Source organism: Aedes aegypti, chromosome 1, assembly GCF_002204515.2.
Source record: "Aedes aegypti strain LVP_AGWG chromosome 1, AaegL5.0 Primary Assembly, whole genome shotgun sequence".
NCBI classification, from domain to species: domain Eukaryota; kingdom Metazoa; phylum Arthropoda; class Insecta; order Diptera; family Culicidae; genus Aedes; species Aedes aegypti.
The window spans coordinates 247542658-247558827 of NC_035107.1; the positions used below are offsets into that span (position 1 = coordinate 247542658).

The 16170-nt window shown below is 35.2% G+C and overlaps 2 protein-coding genes across 2 annotated transcripts in view; both read right to left on the reverse strand.

Annotated features, from left to right (window-relative positions):
- The window catches only part of LOC5566459, a 170934-nt gene extending 157132 nt beyond the window's left edge, over window positions 1–13802 (reverse strand). The window contains exon 1 of the mRNA XM_021837440.1: window positions 13001–13802. Within this exon, the coding sequence (XP_021693132.1) occupies window positions 13001–13011 (11 nt within the window). The 5' untranslated portion in view covers window positions 13012–13802. The remainder of the gene's footprint in view (window positions 1–13000) is intronic.
- On the reverse strand, window positions 13237–13621 carry LOC110674065 (transcription factor SOX-4). Its single transcript, XM_021837441.1, has one exon. It carries the CDS (start codon window positions 13600–13602, stop codon window positions 13264–13266), a length of 339 nt encoding a protein of 112 aa, XP_021693133.1. The 5' UTR covers window positions 13603–13621; the 3' UTR covers window positions 13237–13263.
- Window positions 13803–16170: the final 2368 nt, after the last annotated feature.

Sequence of the window (16170 nt, forward strand, 5' to 3'; positions counted from 1 at the left end):
TGGATCCCTCTTACGCTAGCTAGCAGTTTGAAGAGAAGCTAATGTTTTGATACATTTCAGGTATTTCTTCAAGTATCTTTCTTTCCATATATCCTAAAACACAAATCAAACTGAGCAAAAGTATGTAGCTTTCATATGCAATAATTTTGGTCATTTTAAACTTGATCATCTTGAATTTTATCAAAAAAAAATAAACATTAGTGCACCATTCGTTTTTAATTTTGTGGTCACCATCAAAAAGCTAACTACCCGAAGTTGGTTACAAAGTTGAATATCAAAATGATAATAAATCTTGTTACCTGGTTATCATAATTTGATAACTGATTTTGTTATGATCTTGGCTGAATTAACAGCCAACATAACAAAATTGAGAACTCAAATTTGTTTGTCAAATAACAAAGTAATAGTAAATTATGTTATCTTTGAGTTCAAGTTGATAACTAAATTTATAGTATGATATTTTTATGCAGTTTATGGTCATAAATCACGGACAAGTTTTGGGAAGTGAGTGTTTTGGATTAAAATTATGCTTCAAATAATTTTAAAAAATTTTGTATGGCGAAAAGTCAACTTTGTTTATCAACACACACTTTGTTAAAATGTTATTGGAAAGAAGTGTGATAACATATGTTGTTATCAATAATGTTTGTCACGGATACAATTATAACCAATTCTGTTATCATTCGGTTATCATTGATAACAGAATATCTTATTGATTACAGTGATAATGAAGGTTGCTATCATTTTGATATCATCCAGTTATCCGCCTTTGCTCGGGTAAGGGGTCACCCAAAAATGACATTCACCATTTGAGGGAGGGCGATGGTCTACGAAAGTGTGACAGTGCTTTTATTAGGTACTAGTAGTCCCGGCAAACTTCGTCTTGCCATCAAGTAGGCTGTTGAAAACGCCATGAAACACCCCGTGGAAAATGGAAGTTCTGTTCACTCCTGTTTTTTCAACTTTCCCGTTAAATATCCTTTGCTTTTTATACACACGAACACGTCGGAACCCTTAACGAATTCAACTGTGAAGGATTCATGAAAATCAATGAGCCATTTCGTGACATACAAACACCGTTCCATTTTTATTTATATAGATTAAAAGGCATGATAGAGGGGGGTGGGGGGTCTAGAAATCCCGAAAAATGATGGACGTCATATTTGAAACTTCCCTAAGAAAAAACTGAGTTACAACAGCTGCAAATACTAGGTGAGCAATGGTATTAGCCTGGGAGGGAGAAACCAATACAAAATTTCTCTACGTCACGGTGAGCCGAGATTTTGCTGTCACGAACTGTCACTGTGAGCCCGGATCTTAAACAATGGACAAACATGATAAAAGCGCGTAATAAGCATATTTTTGCATTTCATCAAAAGTAGCAAAAATCAAATTAGAATCAATTCATGCACATTCAAAAGTAACGTCACGAGAGCACCGTTTATTCTTATTGAATTTGAAAATATTTAAATGAGGCTCTTTTTACTGTTTTCATCAAAACTGAAAATTAAACGCATAGAAAACTGTGGCCCTTTTTCAATGTTTGTCCAGGAAGATCGAAGGTACACAAAAAATGAAAACTAGCGATTTTTACTAAGCCTGCCTTGATTGTCGTTGGCAAACTGGAGTTATCTTGCAGTTTGGAAAACAATTGTATCCAATTTCGTGTGTATTATCGGTGCCTCCCTCCCAGGTATTAGCCGTTCGAAATGAACGATTTTCTAAATTTATGGAAACAACATATTTCGTACAACAAAGTAAAAAGTATTAAATCGCTGGTTCTTTCCTCGAGTAAACTGTAAAATGGGATTAAACTTTGGTTAAAAAATCTCCCTGGTTTTGAAGATATTCCGATGTATCTAGAGGGCTTGACATAATCCATATATTTTTTTTAAATATATAGGTGTTTCTCCGTTTCACATTTGAATTGGAATGAGCATTGAACACAAACTAAACACGTTCATATGCATATTAGTTCTCATGTGTTTGGAATATATATTAATATGATACAATTTTCTTGTGAGACTCTCTCATTAACGCCTGGGAGTACAACCGCCCTCTGGGCTATAGCAACGCCCTCCTCAAAAGGGAATGACTAAGAAGCTCAAATTTTACGACGACAGGGCTGGGGATAAGTAGTACTTCCATTTCGGGGATGTGGTGCCCTCAATGAATAAACGCTTTTAGAATAATTCTGGAGCCTTCATTGCGACACTCGAATGTTTCATGGTTACGAAAAACAAGTTCAATAGAAGACATTTCAAATGTGGTGCCCTCACTATTAGAATAACACTGCGGAACACGTTTTTGTCTCGAGCGTCAACATATCGCTATTTACATAATTCAGGATTGCTGAATCCATTGCCATTTTCAACAATATCATAGCACGTGTATTTTTTGAGATATTGACTGTTAAAAATGAAAAATTTTATCGGTCAACTTGCATAAAAGTTTGCCAGCTTGTATGGCAATTTATTTGATTACCCAAGTAACACAGAAAACATCTTCATGATCAGCTATCTAATAATGATGTTATATTTAGGTCTTATAGATAAAATTTAATACATCTTCTGTTTTAAAATTGTTTGAGAATTAGAAGAACTTATCCATTCGGCAATCGCAGGAATCATGGATGTGTTATGATTTTGTTCGATCAATGTATATATTATTTAATTAAATCATATCTCATACTAAAAATCAGCCTATGTTAATTTAGTTATAAAATTGCTTTTGAAAACATGATGATTGGATATTACCAGATTAAAAATGTTTTTGCACATGTTTGTTTTGGATATTGTGATAAAGAAGTTAGAATAATGTTTTCTCCTGTGAATTAAAAACATATTAAGCATTGGTCTTTTCGACATCTGAATTCCTATTCGTAGATGTATTCAGAGTTTTGTGATTTTGAGCGAACATTGAACGAAAAAATAGTTTATGCAAGCGGAAAACGAAAACGCTTAAACATATTCACCATAAATGTACAAAATGAAAACCAGCTGGATGTTGTGAATATTTTCAATGACGCGAACATTTTATCTGAACGACGGTACTTGAAATTCTAGTAGATGAACAAAACAACAAGCCATGGATTTGAACGCGATGATTTTAGGCGCATATAAAACTTCATTCAAAAGCAAAAGTTATTTCAACACAATGTTCTCCTCTAGCACTAGCTACCTGACCTGTTATAGCACCGAAAACTTCAAAAATGTTGCAAGTGATGAAAAATTCAAAAATGTTGCAAGTGATGAACAAATAATTGCTAATACAGTTATGATTTTCAGCACGGCAAGTTAAAAATGAGCTCACTGCTGTCATAATGTATGATGTTTTTAATATTCACTTTCTTCTGAATGATAAAATACAAATCGATTGGATCATCATAGAAACCATTACAAACAATTGTTACCCGCACAGTACACTGTACGCTTTCGGTCAAATCCGCCATGTTGATTATTTGTCTGCTCAGACGATAATTCCACACCTGATAGATTTCACAGAAAATGAATTGAAATTTGACGTCCTATGAGCGGCGCATGAATTATCAACGCGTACAACTGTTAGTTTCACCATAAATCTTTTTCGGCACATACAAAAACAGACCCTCCTTGAACAAATGTCACCCTATGTTTTATAATTCAAAAACAAATACAAAAAAAATGCAGCTATTTGTTATCTAGCATGATATTTCAATTTGTTCACGGTACTTGTAGATAAAATCAGTGATGAAATTATTTTGTTTTTGTTTACTGAGCTGTCAAAACATTTCAAGCAACACACAATATGCCCTTGTATTTTACTTGCTAGCTTACGTCTCAATAACTTGATTATAACGTGCTGGTCATAATTATGTATGGAATAACTTTAATATAACATATCATAATGCTTCGAGAAGTATGAAATAAGTATTATAAAATACTATATGGAACTGGAAAGATGTTTTTAAAGCCGCCGAATTTGCGCTTTTTCGGTCATAAATGTGTATTAACTTAAGTATTGTATATTCGAAGCAAAACAGCGACGATGTACCAAAAGTGTATTCTGAGCTTATTTAAGACCAATTGTGTTAATTGGGATAATTTGCTACAGAATTGAAACTTCATATGTATAACAATACTTATCAACAAATTTCATAATACTTTCAATCTTCAAAGTTATTTTTTTGGTGATTTAGAACAGTATTGTATTTTGCAACGAAGAAGTTTTGTATGAAGACTCCAAGCATGTTGAAAAAATAGATTTAATCTAAATTTCATCATGCAGATATACTAACTGAATGTTTTATAGTAATAAATATAAGGTGACCTACATCTCAATCGTATCATCATTTCTACATATTTTGTTTCACATTTCACTAAAAATTGGTGTATGGGAAAGTTGTAGATCTAAAGAAATTCTTCAACTTTGCTGAAAATAGCACGCCGTTAACTTTAAAATCTTGTGAGTTACAAGCGAATTTCGAGTTTTTTAAGTATAGTTTTGAAGTGAATTTTCTCAATTTACAAAAAATACATTCTCACAGTTTTTGCAGCAAAAGTTGCCTATTGTATGGCCTTTCTAATGCCACTTTAAGAAAAAATTTATCGAACCAACTCCATGAGTTATGGGCATCTTAAGATTTCATAGTTTTTCACTTAAATTTGCTTATAACTTCAAAATCACAAGAATTACAAACTTGCGATGTTCAGCAAAAATGTGTATCTTTACTTCCTCTGCAACTCTTCTGAAGACCACATTCACGTAAAACTGAACACAAAAAAGTTAGATCAAAATAACTGATTTTTTGGGTCCACCCTATGTTAAAACTTTCAAAATCAATTTACTTAGCTTAAATGAAGAGTTAGATCAAAAGTGTCTTCGACAAAGTTGTTCAAAATAACATTTTCTAAAAGTTTGCAGAAGAGCACAGCCAAAAATTTAATCAAACAAAAAAGTTTGAGTCAAAATTTTAGCTTAAATATGGGCCACCCTATTTAACTTTTTCCTTAAAAGATGCAAAACTCAATTACGAATAACTTCTCTGAAGACATCGAACGTCTAAAATCGACGAGAACAGAGATAACACTTTTTTCCGGCTAAATTGTCGATTCGGTCCAATGTGCACTGCTTGTAGCTAAAAATTGTGACGTGTTGGAATATTTCCGAAAACGGCATCAGATTCAGCGACTCTAAATCTACTAGAGACACATAATTTAATCCTTGACACACGCAAAAATGTCATTTTTGTTACGCTGTGTAATTTTGATGTGTGATAGCATGTTCACTGTAAAATTCTATAATGACGAAAACGAATTAGGTCAGTAAGCTCGAAGTCAATAAAAGACGGCAAACTGCCATGGGCTGGTCATATTGTGCGGATGTACGTCAAACTTTTGCTCGATTTGGAATGTCTTGTAATTTATTCGGGTTCATGTTGTGTTAGACCAATTTAACATTAAGCGGTTGATCTTCATCAATATTAGTGTAACTTTTTTATTATCCTATGAACCCATAAATGGGGAAAAGACAAATAACAAAAATTAACTTTTTTCTTACCTGTATTCTATATAGAGTAAGGTGGGGTAAAAGTTTGAGTGGGGCAAGAGTTTCTTTTCAAGATATCTAACTCAATTCAAAACAAAACTTAAAAATGTTATAGTGGTTCGATTGCTATTCAAGTAAGAGACTTGCACTACAAATATTATAAAAATCGATTGAAATTTGGAAAAGTTATGGCTGTTTGTTGTTTTTCGACCTAAACATTGTAATTTTTGGTCAAACTTTCGTTGCATGGAACCAAATATAGATGAAATATTTTTCAATGTTTTATGTAATGGCGTTTCTAGGCCTGTCATAAAGGTGCTCTGAGGTGTATTAGATTTTGCAAAAATGATCGGAAACAATTTTTAGCCCATAGTGGGGCAAAAGTTCGAATCAGCGGGGCAGAAGTTCGACCCATGTATAAACTCACGGGAAAAATTGCAAATTACCTCGAATTCAAATATTATCGTCAAATTTAGCGAGATTAGCTTAATCGTGTGAAAAATATCACCAAAATTTTACATTTCCACTTAGTTTTGCGAAAAACTCCTATTTTTGGGTATATTACAATTAACCCCGTTTTGGGCAATTTTTTGATGAAAATTTAGTGTGTATTTTTCTGAAAACATAAGTTTACGGCTGATATAAAATATGCCTGTCATAAAAGCATCGATATTTTATGTTTTAGCCAGCGAACTTTTGCCCCACACTAGATTCGAACTCTTGCCCCATCGGTGGGGCAAAAGTTTGAATAAGACATTCAATTTTGAAACTGTTATAACTAAAAATTGGTAAATAAGTCTGTTCAGCAAAATTATAGCCAATATGTTGAAGGTTCACTGTATGGTATTTATTTTGTTTCAGCTGCTATTGTTTTTCTGGAAACTTTGATTGTACCACTGAGGTCGAACTTTTGCCCCACCTTACTCTAAGCCAATTACTTACTGTAAATTCAGTAAGTAGATTAGTTCCACTAGTAGATAGAAACATATTGAAAATAGAGAAATGTACCTTTCAACTGATTTGTTAAGTGTTAAATTCCATCACGTTAAGCTCTGATTGTCCAAGAAAATAAAATTTAAGCTTCGTCCTAATAAATCATTGTGAAATCTATACTTGAAATTTCATGTTAACATCAACAAAACCAGTATTTAATACAACTTTGGCGACATATAGCTCAAAATTGTGACGTGTTGGAACATTTCAGATTAAGTCATCAGTTCAGCAATTCCAAATTTACTATAAAAATTTTATTCTATCCTTAAGACACGCAAAAATGTCAGTTTTGTTACGCTGTGTAATCGGCGATTTATTCTTACCCAAGTAACACCAAATACATCTTTTTGTGCAGCATTAACGATATATTGTTATATTGAAGCTCTATTTGAGTATTATATAACATATTGTGTTATATATGAGCTATAGTACAGTATTCGAAAAACATGTCATTCAAGATCATGAATTAGAAATAAATCGAACGGTCTAGGTATTATTATAGTAGCTTCATGAGCGTTAATATAACTTTTTTAAGATTGCGCTTAAAAAGTATTTTGAACTAGTTTTCAATAACATTCAAACACCATGAAGATGCATTAACATCAGGCAAGTTATTCATATTGACCCGGGCCTTTCTAACCCACTCCCGTATGATGCTCAAAGTTTTGAATCTTAATTTTTAAGGTGACAATAAGACAATTTTCAGCTGGTATAAACTTTACAAACCATTTTACACCTATCAAAGTGGAGGCTATATAAGCACTTCGCACGACTTTTCCGCACTTTTACAATGACAGTTTTATATACGATGCCACAAAAATTTGATGAAAATTTGGATTCAGAAGTCAACACCTTATCACTACACCACCAAGTAATGCATAGTGGAGCCGAGATTGTTCACCAATATAAATGCAAGCATTCTATACAGTAGCACATGCTCTGTTATTCTTTGAAGTCCATCGTCATCACAGCTAAAGCTACAGCGATAGCATTCGATGCTATTCGAGATATTGACATATGATGTGTTACAACAGTATTATAATCCTATTGAAAAACATCTTGTGGTGAAATACAGTCATTGTAAGGTTTGATGATTACAAGTTGCCTCACAACGTTCAATCAAAAAAACATATGTTTCTGATGCGTATTGAATACGTTGATTATACAAGTATATGACTTCATTACCTTTCTTGAAAATGAGATGCTAAGTAAAACGTCAGAAGCGCATTATGAACACCTGTTTGAGCCAACTTGATGGTTTGAGATTTATGCATGTTATTTTTACGTCGTAAATACGTTGTTCAAACAAACTATACAAGCGCTTCAGTTGCCACGTGGCACGTACGAATGCAAAGTAAAAATTTGCTGGGGGCAACATTGACGGTTCAAAAAAATGCCACGGCAAAGTTTATAAAGTCGTTTGATTTATGCTGTCCGAATGTTAATTTGAGAAGTGAGCGCAATAAACCCATTGTGATTATCCACAAGTAGTGTGTTATTCAGGGTAGTTCGATTGATATTAATGTGGATGTTACTTGGTAACATGATTTTCATAGAAAGTTTAGAATATTTAATCGATAAACATCCGAACATTTTTTGACGGCACTGCAGGCTTCGTGAGGAAGACGCCATATTGTGTTTCTGACATTGGGAATTGATCCGCTGAAAAATTCTATGATGGCACACATATTTTTAGGATAGTTTGTTTTGTTTTTCCATGTCATTGAGGCGCATGAATTTACAATTAATAAAATTGTGCATTTCACAATAAATCTGGAGCCGCACACAGTTTGAGTACACTATTGGGAATCAACAGAAGAAAAGTTAATAATCATCATAAGCAATTCGTGAAGAGAAAAAAAAAACATTCGCTTTCATTATTTTGATTTTGTTTTGAACTGATGCTATCAAAACAAAAATAGATGTAATTTGTAAAACAATACATCTTCTTAGCTTCAATATAACAAGTAAGTATTAGTGATGCTATGTAATACATCTTGAACACATAATTGTAAGTTCTAATGATGTATTGGGAAACATCTTCTATAACATGAAAGATGTTTTATAAGCCGCCATTTTTTGCGCTGTTTCGGTGATATAAGTGTACAAAATAAAGTTATCCATATTCACCACAAAACATACCAATTTGTATGAATCAAATATTTTATTCATTTATAAAACAAGTTGTGTTACTTGGGATAGTGTGCAACAGATGAGGGGCGCTTTTTCTGACTTGCAGTATATGAACCTTGAGGGATAAGAATGCAAGCTTTGATATCTCTAGATAATTGATATTATGGAAGTTTGGTACCATTGGAAGAGTTGTTCAATAGCTCAAGGGCTGACATGCGGTGGCCATTCTGATACGAAATCATGCCACCAGGCCGCGCTAGTGTGCATGGAACTTTTGTTTTGCGAATAGCTTAGTAGCCTGAGCGTTTAGAATGATGGCGTCTTTGGCAAAGTTGTTCAGTAGCACAAGGGCTAGCATTACCGTGATGCATCAATACGAGGACGCTTAAGGCGACACAAATGTTTGAACTCTAATATGAGTGTGTTGTTTTAGGAAATTCTTAATGTAATATTGTTTAATACATTGTTTCAAGCAAGATCTTCACGAAAGTGATGAATTTGTTGGTAAAAAACATGATTTTAATATGGAAATCATTCAAATATTAGAGCATGTCTTGTCTATAAATCCGGACACCTGATGGAAACGATGTCTTTGAATCCGGACACTTTTGAATCGATATCCGGTAATAGGTATTATAGTAAATGATATTCGTTCAATTCAAATAAAATCATATCAACACACAATGTCATATCAATGTTTAGTAAACTTGATGTCCACGTTTGCCCTACAATTTAAAAAAGAATGGCACGTTTGTAATATAAGTGGTTTGTTTACCTGAAACGAAGTACATGTTGCTTGAACTGCAGTCGATGTGGCTCAAAAAGTTATTATGAAAGTTGTGTACAGCTTATTTCACATATAATTGAATTCTGATAACTCACTATGCTTTCTCTAGTTATTTTTCAAGTTTTCTCTTACTTGTCTTTCTAAAAACTCACTTACACTAGTTGTACGTTGGTCTTCTAAACGATGTCCGGAGCTAAAAACAATGGCTCGTAATCCCGGACAGTCTTTTAAAACACAGAGTAATATATATTTCCAACTTATGCCATAACAGTGGAATCCCCAAACATCCAAAATATCTCTTCTTAAACACTTATGGTTAGAACTTCTTATAAAAATATAGTCCACAAACTTTTTCTGCACTCAAACGATATTCGCGCGTTCATCGATCATAAAATTCGAGTTGGAGTTGGACCGCGACGAGATGACGTCCAACACGAACAAATTATTTGTTTTTATTTTTATTAATTATTTTACGATGGTTACTAGACCAGAAATAAATGTTAAATGATTAATATTGTTAAGAGTAAAGGGAGTGAATAAAAACCAAACATATTATCACTTAATATTAACTTTAATTCATTAATAGCATCAGAGTGTCCGGATATTGGTACCGTCCGGATTTTGATTCACCACGGTATTTGAGCCAAGAGATTCGAGATTTTTGCATCAGGCGGCACTTGTGAGCACAAATCTTTTGTTTTGCGGATATCTCTAGAGCCTTACCTTTAAGAAGGATGGCGTTTTCGGCAAATTAGCTCAGTAGCATAAGGGCTATTATTTACTTATATGCAGAGTTAAGGTTTTATGCCATAACTAAATATCATCAATATACCACTGCTTCCGCTCATAGATCTAAAAGCTTTTATTCCGTTGAGTTCTTGGAGACAATGCAATACAATACTTCGTTTACCAATAGGAATAGTTAGAAGCCTTCGCAACATTAAAGAACTACAGTGAAATCTCCATGAGTCGATGTTCTATGACTCAATATCGACTTATAAAATCATGCTAGAAACAAAATTTCATGGTTACACGATGGTCCCCTCAAACAGCTTTCCATAGCTTTTCTGTTCCATGACAGGATATTGCCATGAGTCGAGGGTCCCTTCAAATATCGACTCAAGGAGATTTGACTGTATCAATTGATAATTGGTTACGCTTTTCTTTCTATCTTTATTAACGAGATTTTCAGCCCAAGGCTAGTTCATTTTTGGACCAAAGGCTTTACTTCCCTTCCGAAGGAAGTCATCACTATAACTATTACGTCATAAGTGTTTATCTCGGAGATGGGATTCGATCCCAGGTACTCGGCGTGAAAGGTGACTGTTCTAACCACTACATCAGGTCCATCAGGTCCCATTAGTTATGCTTGTAGGTCCTAAGGCCAATATTCGATAGAAATCTTGGAGGATCAAAAACATCAGCATAAATTAATATAGTACGCCGTTTACTCAAATGAATGGTTAGGGGCCTTTGGAGTATTTGAAAACTAACCTTAAATCACTTGTTACAGTCGCGGGTCGCAAGGTCTATATTCAATGGAGTCCTCTGAGGACCAAAACATCCGTGCAAATTAATAAAATACTCCGATGACTTAATAAATGGTTAAGAGACTGTGTCATATCAAAAAACGCTTTGGCCTTAGGATCTACATGGCCTCTATTCGACAAAGTCCTTAGAGCACCTAGGACATCGGTACAAATTATAATTATACTCATTTTATTGCTATGGATAGATAAGAGTCTAAGTCATATCGAGAAACGTCAATAGATCGCTAAGTACGCCATATACATTGCAGGTATATATTCCAGGAAGTTTTTGGACCAACTAGAACACCTGTTTTACTCACTTAGTTACCAAAACTCGGATCTGACATTACAAACGATTCTTTAAAATTTAACAATATTCTATGGTCCAGTATTGTGAGATATTCTTCTACTTAGAAATAATAAATTGATCTCTATTAATTTGAATAGAATCATATCTCCAAACTCCAATGAGTTCTAGGAGGACCTTACCTTGCACACATTCTAGCCTGATTAAGAACTACATAAATCAATAATATGTTAGGGATACTAGAAGGGCATAATTTCTAGAAATAATAAACATTATTTTCTTGCAAGTAGACACCAAAAGGCAAACCTAGTTTTACGCACTGAATAAGTTTACGAACCCATTCAATTAACGATCCTCGATCTAGCTCGTAAATTGAGGCTACAGTGTATCAAGATCTGAGCTGTTGGATTCTCAGCAATCCGTTTACCGAGATCTATTTCCAAATTTAAGTGTGTGCGTTTAGTTTACGATATTTGCGCTAATTGGTTCCTTTTGTTAAAACATGAGCTACCATGCGTCCACATAGTTTTTTTTATTTCGCTTAATGCTGAAGGAGACACTTGGTATTTGCTGACATGAGCCATCGACCATGTTGAAACCACTGTTTAAACATGTCAAAATTTTAGAAAAATTTGAATCTTCCGATGACATTCTCCACAAGAGAAAGAGATATTAGCAATATTAAATTTTTAATGTCACGTTATGCAATGGTTGGTACCAATTCACACAGAAAAAAATACGCACAATGAATTAATCAATAGTTATGCTCATGGATTTTCACATCTGTTTGCAATCTCGTCAATATCAAATAAACAGCATGAACAGAGATTAAAGTAGGTATGTGCAAATAAACGTTTTTTTTCCCGAGCCAGTCTTGAATCTTCAATCATCTTTTTACAATGAGCTGTCAATATTTGCTTGCACACAATTGACATTATGTTCAAAATCAACAACTTTTCATTCCAGAGTCTCGTGCAAGGGACAATAGAGCAACTCCAAACATAGAACTCTTCAAACCATGGTTATTGGTTTTTTTTATTTTTTTTTACCGTGTGCCGAATTCCATATGCTATATGGGTTGCTAGAAGCACTCATAAACTATTATTATTGCGATCTATTTTCAGTTCTCAATATGTGTGAAAGGTTGGCCCAAGAATGATCATAACTCTAGCTGCAGGCATATTAACTACACAAACATGTTTGTGATAATACCTACCGACTTATTAGAATACTTCTGGTAATGCTAGAGGTGATTATCCTAGCTCCTAGCAGCTTTAAAAAAACATACGAGATGACCCCTATGAACGCCGGGGAATTAGTAGCGGTCTCAAACATTTCGATCATTGGAAATTCTAATTATAGAGTTATGTTATATGATATATCAGAATACGTTTACTCAGCTTCTCAAAATGATACGAAAAAGAGCGGTACGTTTATACCAAGCTTTCTTTTTAATTGTCAGTATATAGCGTTTCTTCAACATCAGCCGTTACATTATTTCCCGATGAATATTTATGAAGGTAACTAAAGTTTAAAGCTTGATAACGAAATGTAACGAAATTATCAATAAAGAATCAACAACAGAAATATTCATTATTGGATAAAGATATTTGAAGAAGTTCATTTGATGGTTGGCCAAGTACGCAATAGCAATTACAAACCTACATGTAGAGATAGCTGCCAGCTAATTTACGAATTTGCAAGAGATACTCCCGGGAAACTCACCTGGTTGTCATTGATGTACGTTCCTAGCGTTGTTCGGTCGATCGCAGTGGTGTCATAAAAATCTCAACGATTCGATTATATTAAAGATAATAATTTAACTACTAGTATAGATAGAATAAAAGTTGATAACATTGAAAATTCGCATACGTTCTGGCTCAACAATAAACGCAAAAAACCTCTTCTCTGATCGCTTTCGCGCACTTGCTTGCTAGAACAACTTCTTCCACTACCACTACTAAAACTGCTTCCCCGACACACCACATCTACTGTCGGCGTCCGGCCCTGGTGACCTGATTTCGTTCGGCTTGTTCCTTCTCGCGAAGTTCTTTGATCGCTCCGACACTTCCCCACATCACTTTGGCTGTCACCTGGGTGGCCCCCGTCATTTGGGACCCCGTTGCCCCATTGGAGGAGCCACCTCCGGATCCGTTGAGGTTTTCATTGGTACCACCTCCTGGGCCGCCGGTGGCATTCTTGCTGGACCGGGTCGACAAGCTGGACCGATTGCCACGGGTTCCGTTGGCATTGGCCGCATAGCTCGCGTTCACGTAGTTATTGTTTTGATCTTTCTCACGCTCACAGTTTTTGCACTGGTAGGACATTTTCGATGATTTGTCGTCGAACACCCACACGAAACACGATTAACACGTCTGAACCCCGAAAACCGAACTGCAGTTTCGCGCAACCCCTTGGAAGCTATATTCTTATGCAATCTGCACCGCTTCTGTTGCACACTACCGATCGACGGGAGCCCGTTTAGCAGAATCTCGCGAGACAAGTTTCGTCTTCCAGATGCAAGTGCGCATTGAAGTCTCCGAGTCCAAAAATGCTACGAACCACTACCACAGAGGTAAAATTGACTCACGACGATCGCCTCAACAAGCTGATGATGATGATGATGGGATAGAGGCGTAGGTATAGGGAAGGCCGCCTGGCACAGGTGGGCTGGCCAGCAGAGGTGAAGTTGAATCTTTGCGCGAGGTTCGCGATCTGGCTCTTTCTTCCTCTTCAGCTCACCCGAACAAGCCGAACGGAGGAGGTCTCTCATGAGGGTATGCGATATTTTGAGTGATTCTGTAAATACAGTGCTGTTCTGAACACATCTTTGTAAAATGTAGCACTCTGGATAAAAAACGAAAAGAATATGAAATCAGGAAACCTAAAAACTATTTTAAAAAATGACACAAAAGCAGAAGAAAAAGTAATCAAATTTGTCAAAAAACTAGATTTAATTAAACTGTTATAACAATTTGTAAATAAAGACAGACGCGAATGACCTGCTATGGTTAAAGCGTCTATAATTCAAAATAAGAAAAAAAAAGTGCTGTTCTGAATGATAGTAGCGTATGTCAATAGCTCAGCTTTTGCGTGTACTAGTTTTGCTCCCATTCAAGCATTTGAGCTGAATTTTTCTATACAGCACTTCAACCGTACATAAACCCTATTACTGCATCATTAATGTTTCAGAGCCTGATACATAAAGGCATTAAATAAACATTATATTGGCTCCTTATTCACATATAGGGCATGTTTAAATTCTAAGCAGTGTTTTGACAGCTACATACCACACAAAAGCTCTCTAGCTGCGTAAGCTAAAGCGCAAAAAATCGCCCTTAAAATCGGATGAAAACAACTGACGTTTCTCACATGGTCTAATATTGGCATTAGTGGTGCAGAGAAGCACGGTTGTACTTTTGTATTATAATGGCACGTTAACGTTATTTCGCCTATTATATGCGTATATAAAGCTGTCAGTCAGTCATCAAATGATTACCCTCTATACGCATATGATGATATGATGATATTATGATGCCGCATTATCGTGCTTACTGATTACTTGGGCACTCTTCTTCGGCAGTTAAACAACGATATGCTTAACATTATGTTCAAAAACTTTTTTGCAATTTTGTTGCATATCAGCCTACTTTTTATTAACAGAATGGATCACACAACAGCATTAGTTGAACTGCAATTTCATGAGGATTTTGAAGGCCAGCGGATCTCAAGTTTCACCAACAATCATTCTCATCAAAACCCAAATCGATCCAGGATCTTTTCGTAGTGGAAATTTTTCGAACTTTTCGTAGTGACCTAGGAATCATAGAGTATCATTGTACCTGCCACACGATATACGAATGCGAAAATGGCAACAAAGGCAAAGAAAGCTCTCAGGTAACAACTGTGGAAGTGCTCTTAGAACACTACGCTGAGTAGCTGGGTCCAACGCTAGCTCTTAAGGCGAATCCTGACCACACCTCTCCAAACTTCTTCCTCTATAGCACGTATGAGTCGGTGGTCTCGCGTCAAGTAAATGCTACATCAACATTTCCTTCCCCTACCCCAAGTTACGGTAAAGATAGGCGTGGCCAAGAATAGCAATATGCATGCTTTTGGTAATATTGATCATGATCGGACCAAGGTTTACACCAAACCCTTGTTCCTGAAAGCAGGCTGGATGAGATTATCAAATAACACATGAATGTTGCTAGTATCCAATCTACGAAGTATACCGCGTAGTAACTACGCTAGAAATAACGCTAACGCAAACAATTCCATTTAGCAACTCTGGACGCTGCAATAAATACAATACGTAACCCGGATAAAAAAATACAATACGTAACCACCACAATGGCTGAAGCAGTCCAAGTTGGTGTAAAATTTAATAATAAAATTGTTATTTGATTACGTTTCTCCAATAAATCCAAATATTTTTTTAAATATTTCAAAATAGTTCTTAGTATCCAAACTAAAAAGAGTTCCAAACTTGATTGTTTATCGTAATGACCGATTTGATGGGGCATGTGGGGAACATGCTATTACACTGTTTTTGGATGGATCAAAAATAGATGCCAACATTCTTCTGAAATGGTGCACGTTTCCCTGAAGTCATCCAGTGCTAAAAAATATTGATTTGACAAATTCAATGGTTGTATAATTGAATTTAAAAAGATATTGATATTTTGCTTATTACACTTTTTGTGATTAAAAATGCCAAATTTTCAAGCTTTATCAAAAAATAATCCAGGGATGCTGCAAATCATTTGAAAACAGCCTCTTTCTATACTTTTCTTGCATTTCAAGACCCATATAAACGAGTCCCTGTCCATCCAAAAAAATTTTTTTGTCGAACAGTGTTATCATTCATAGGCGTACAAAAACCAGAGCGTTAA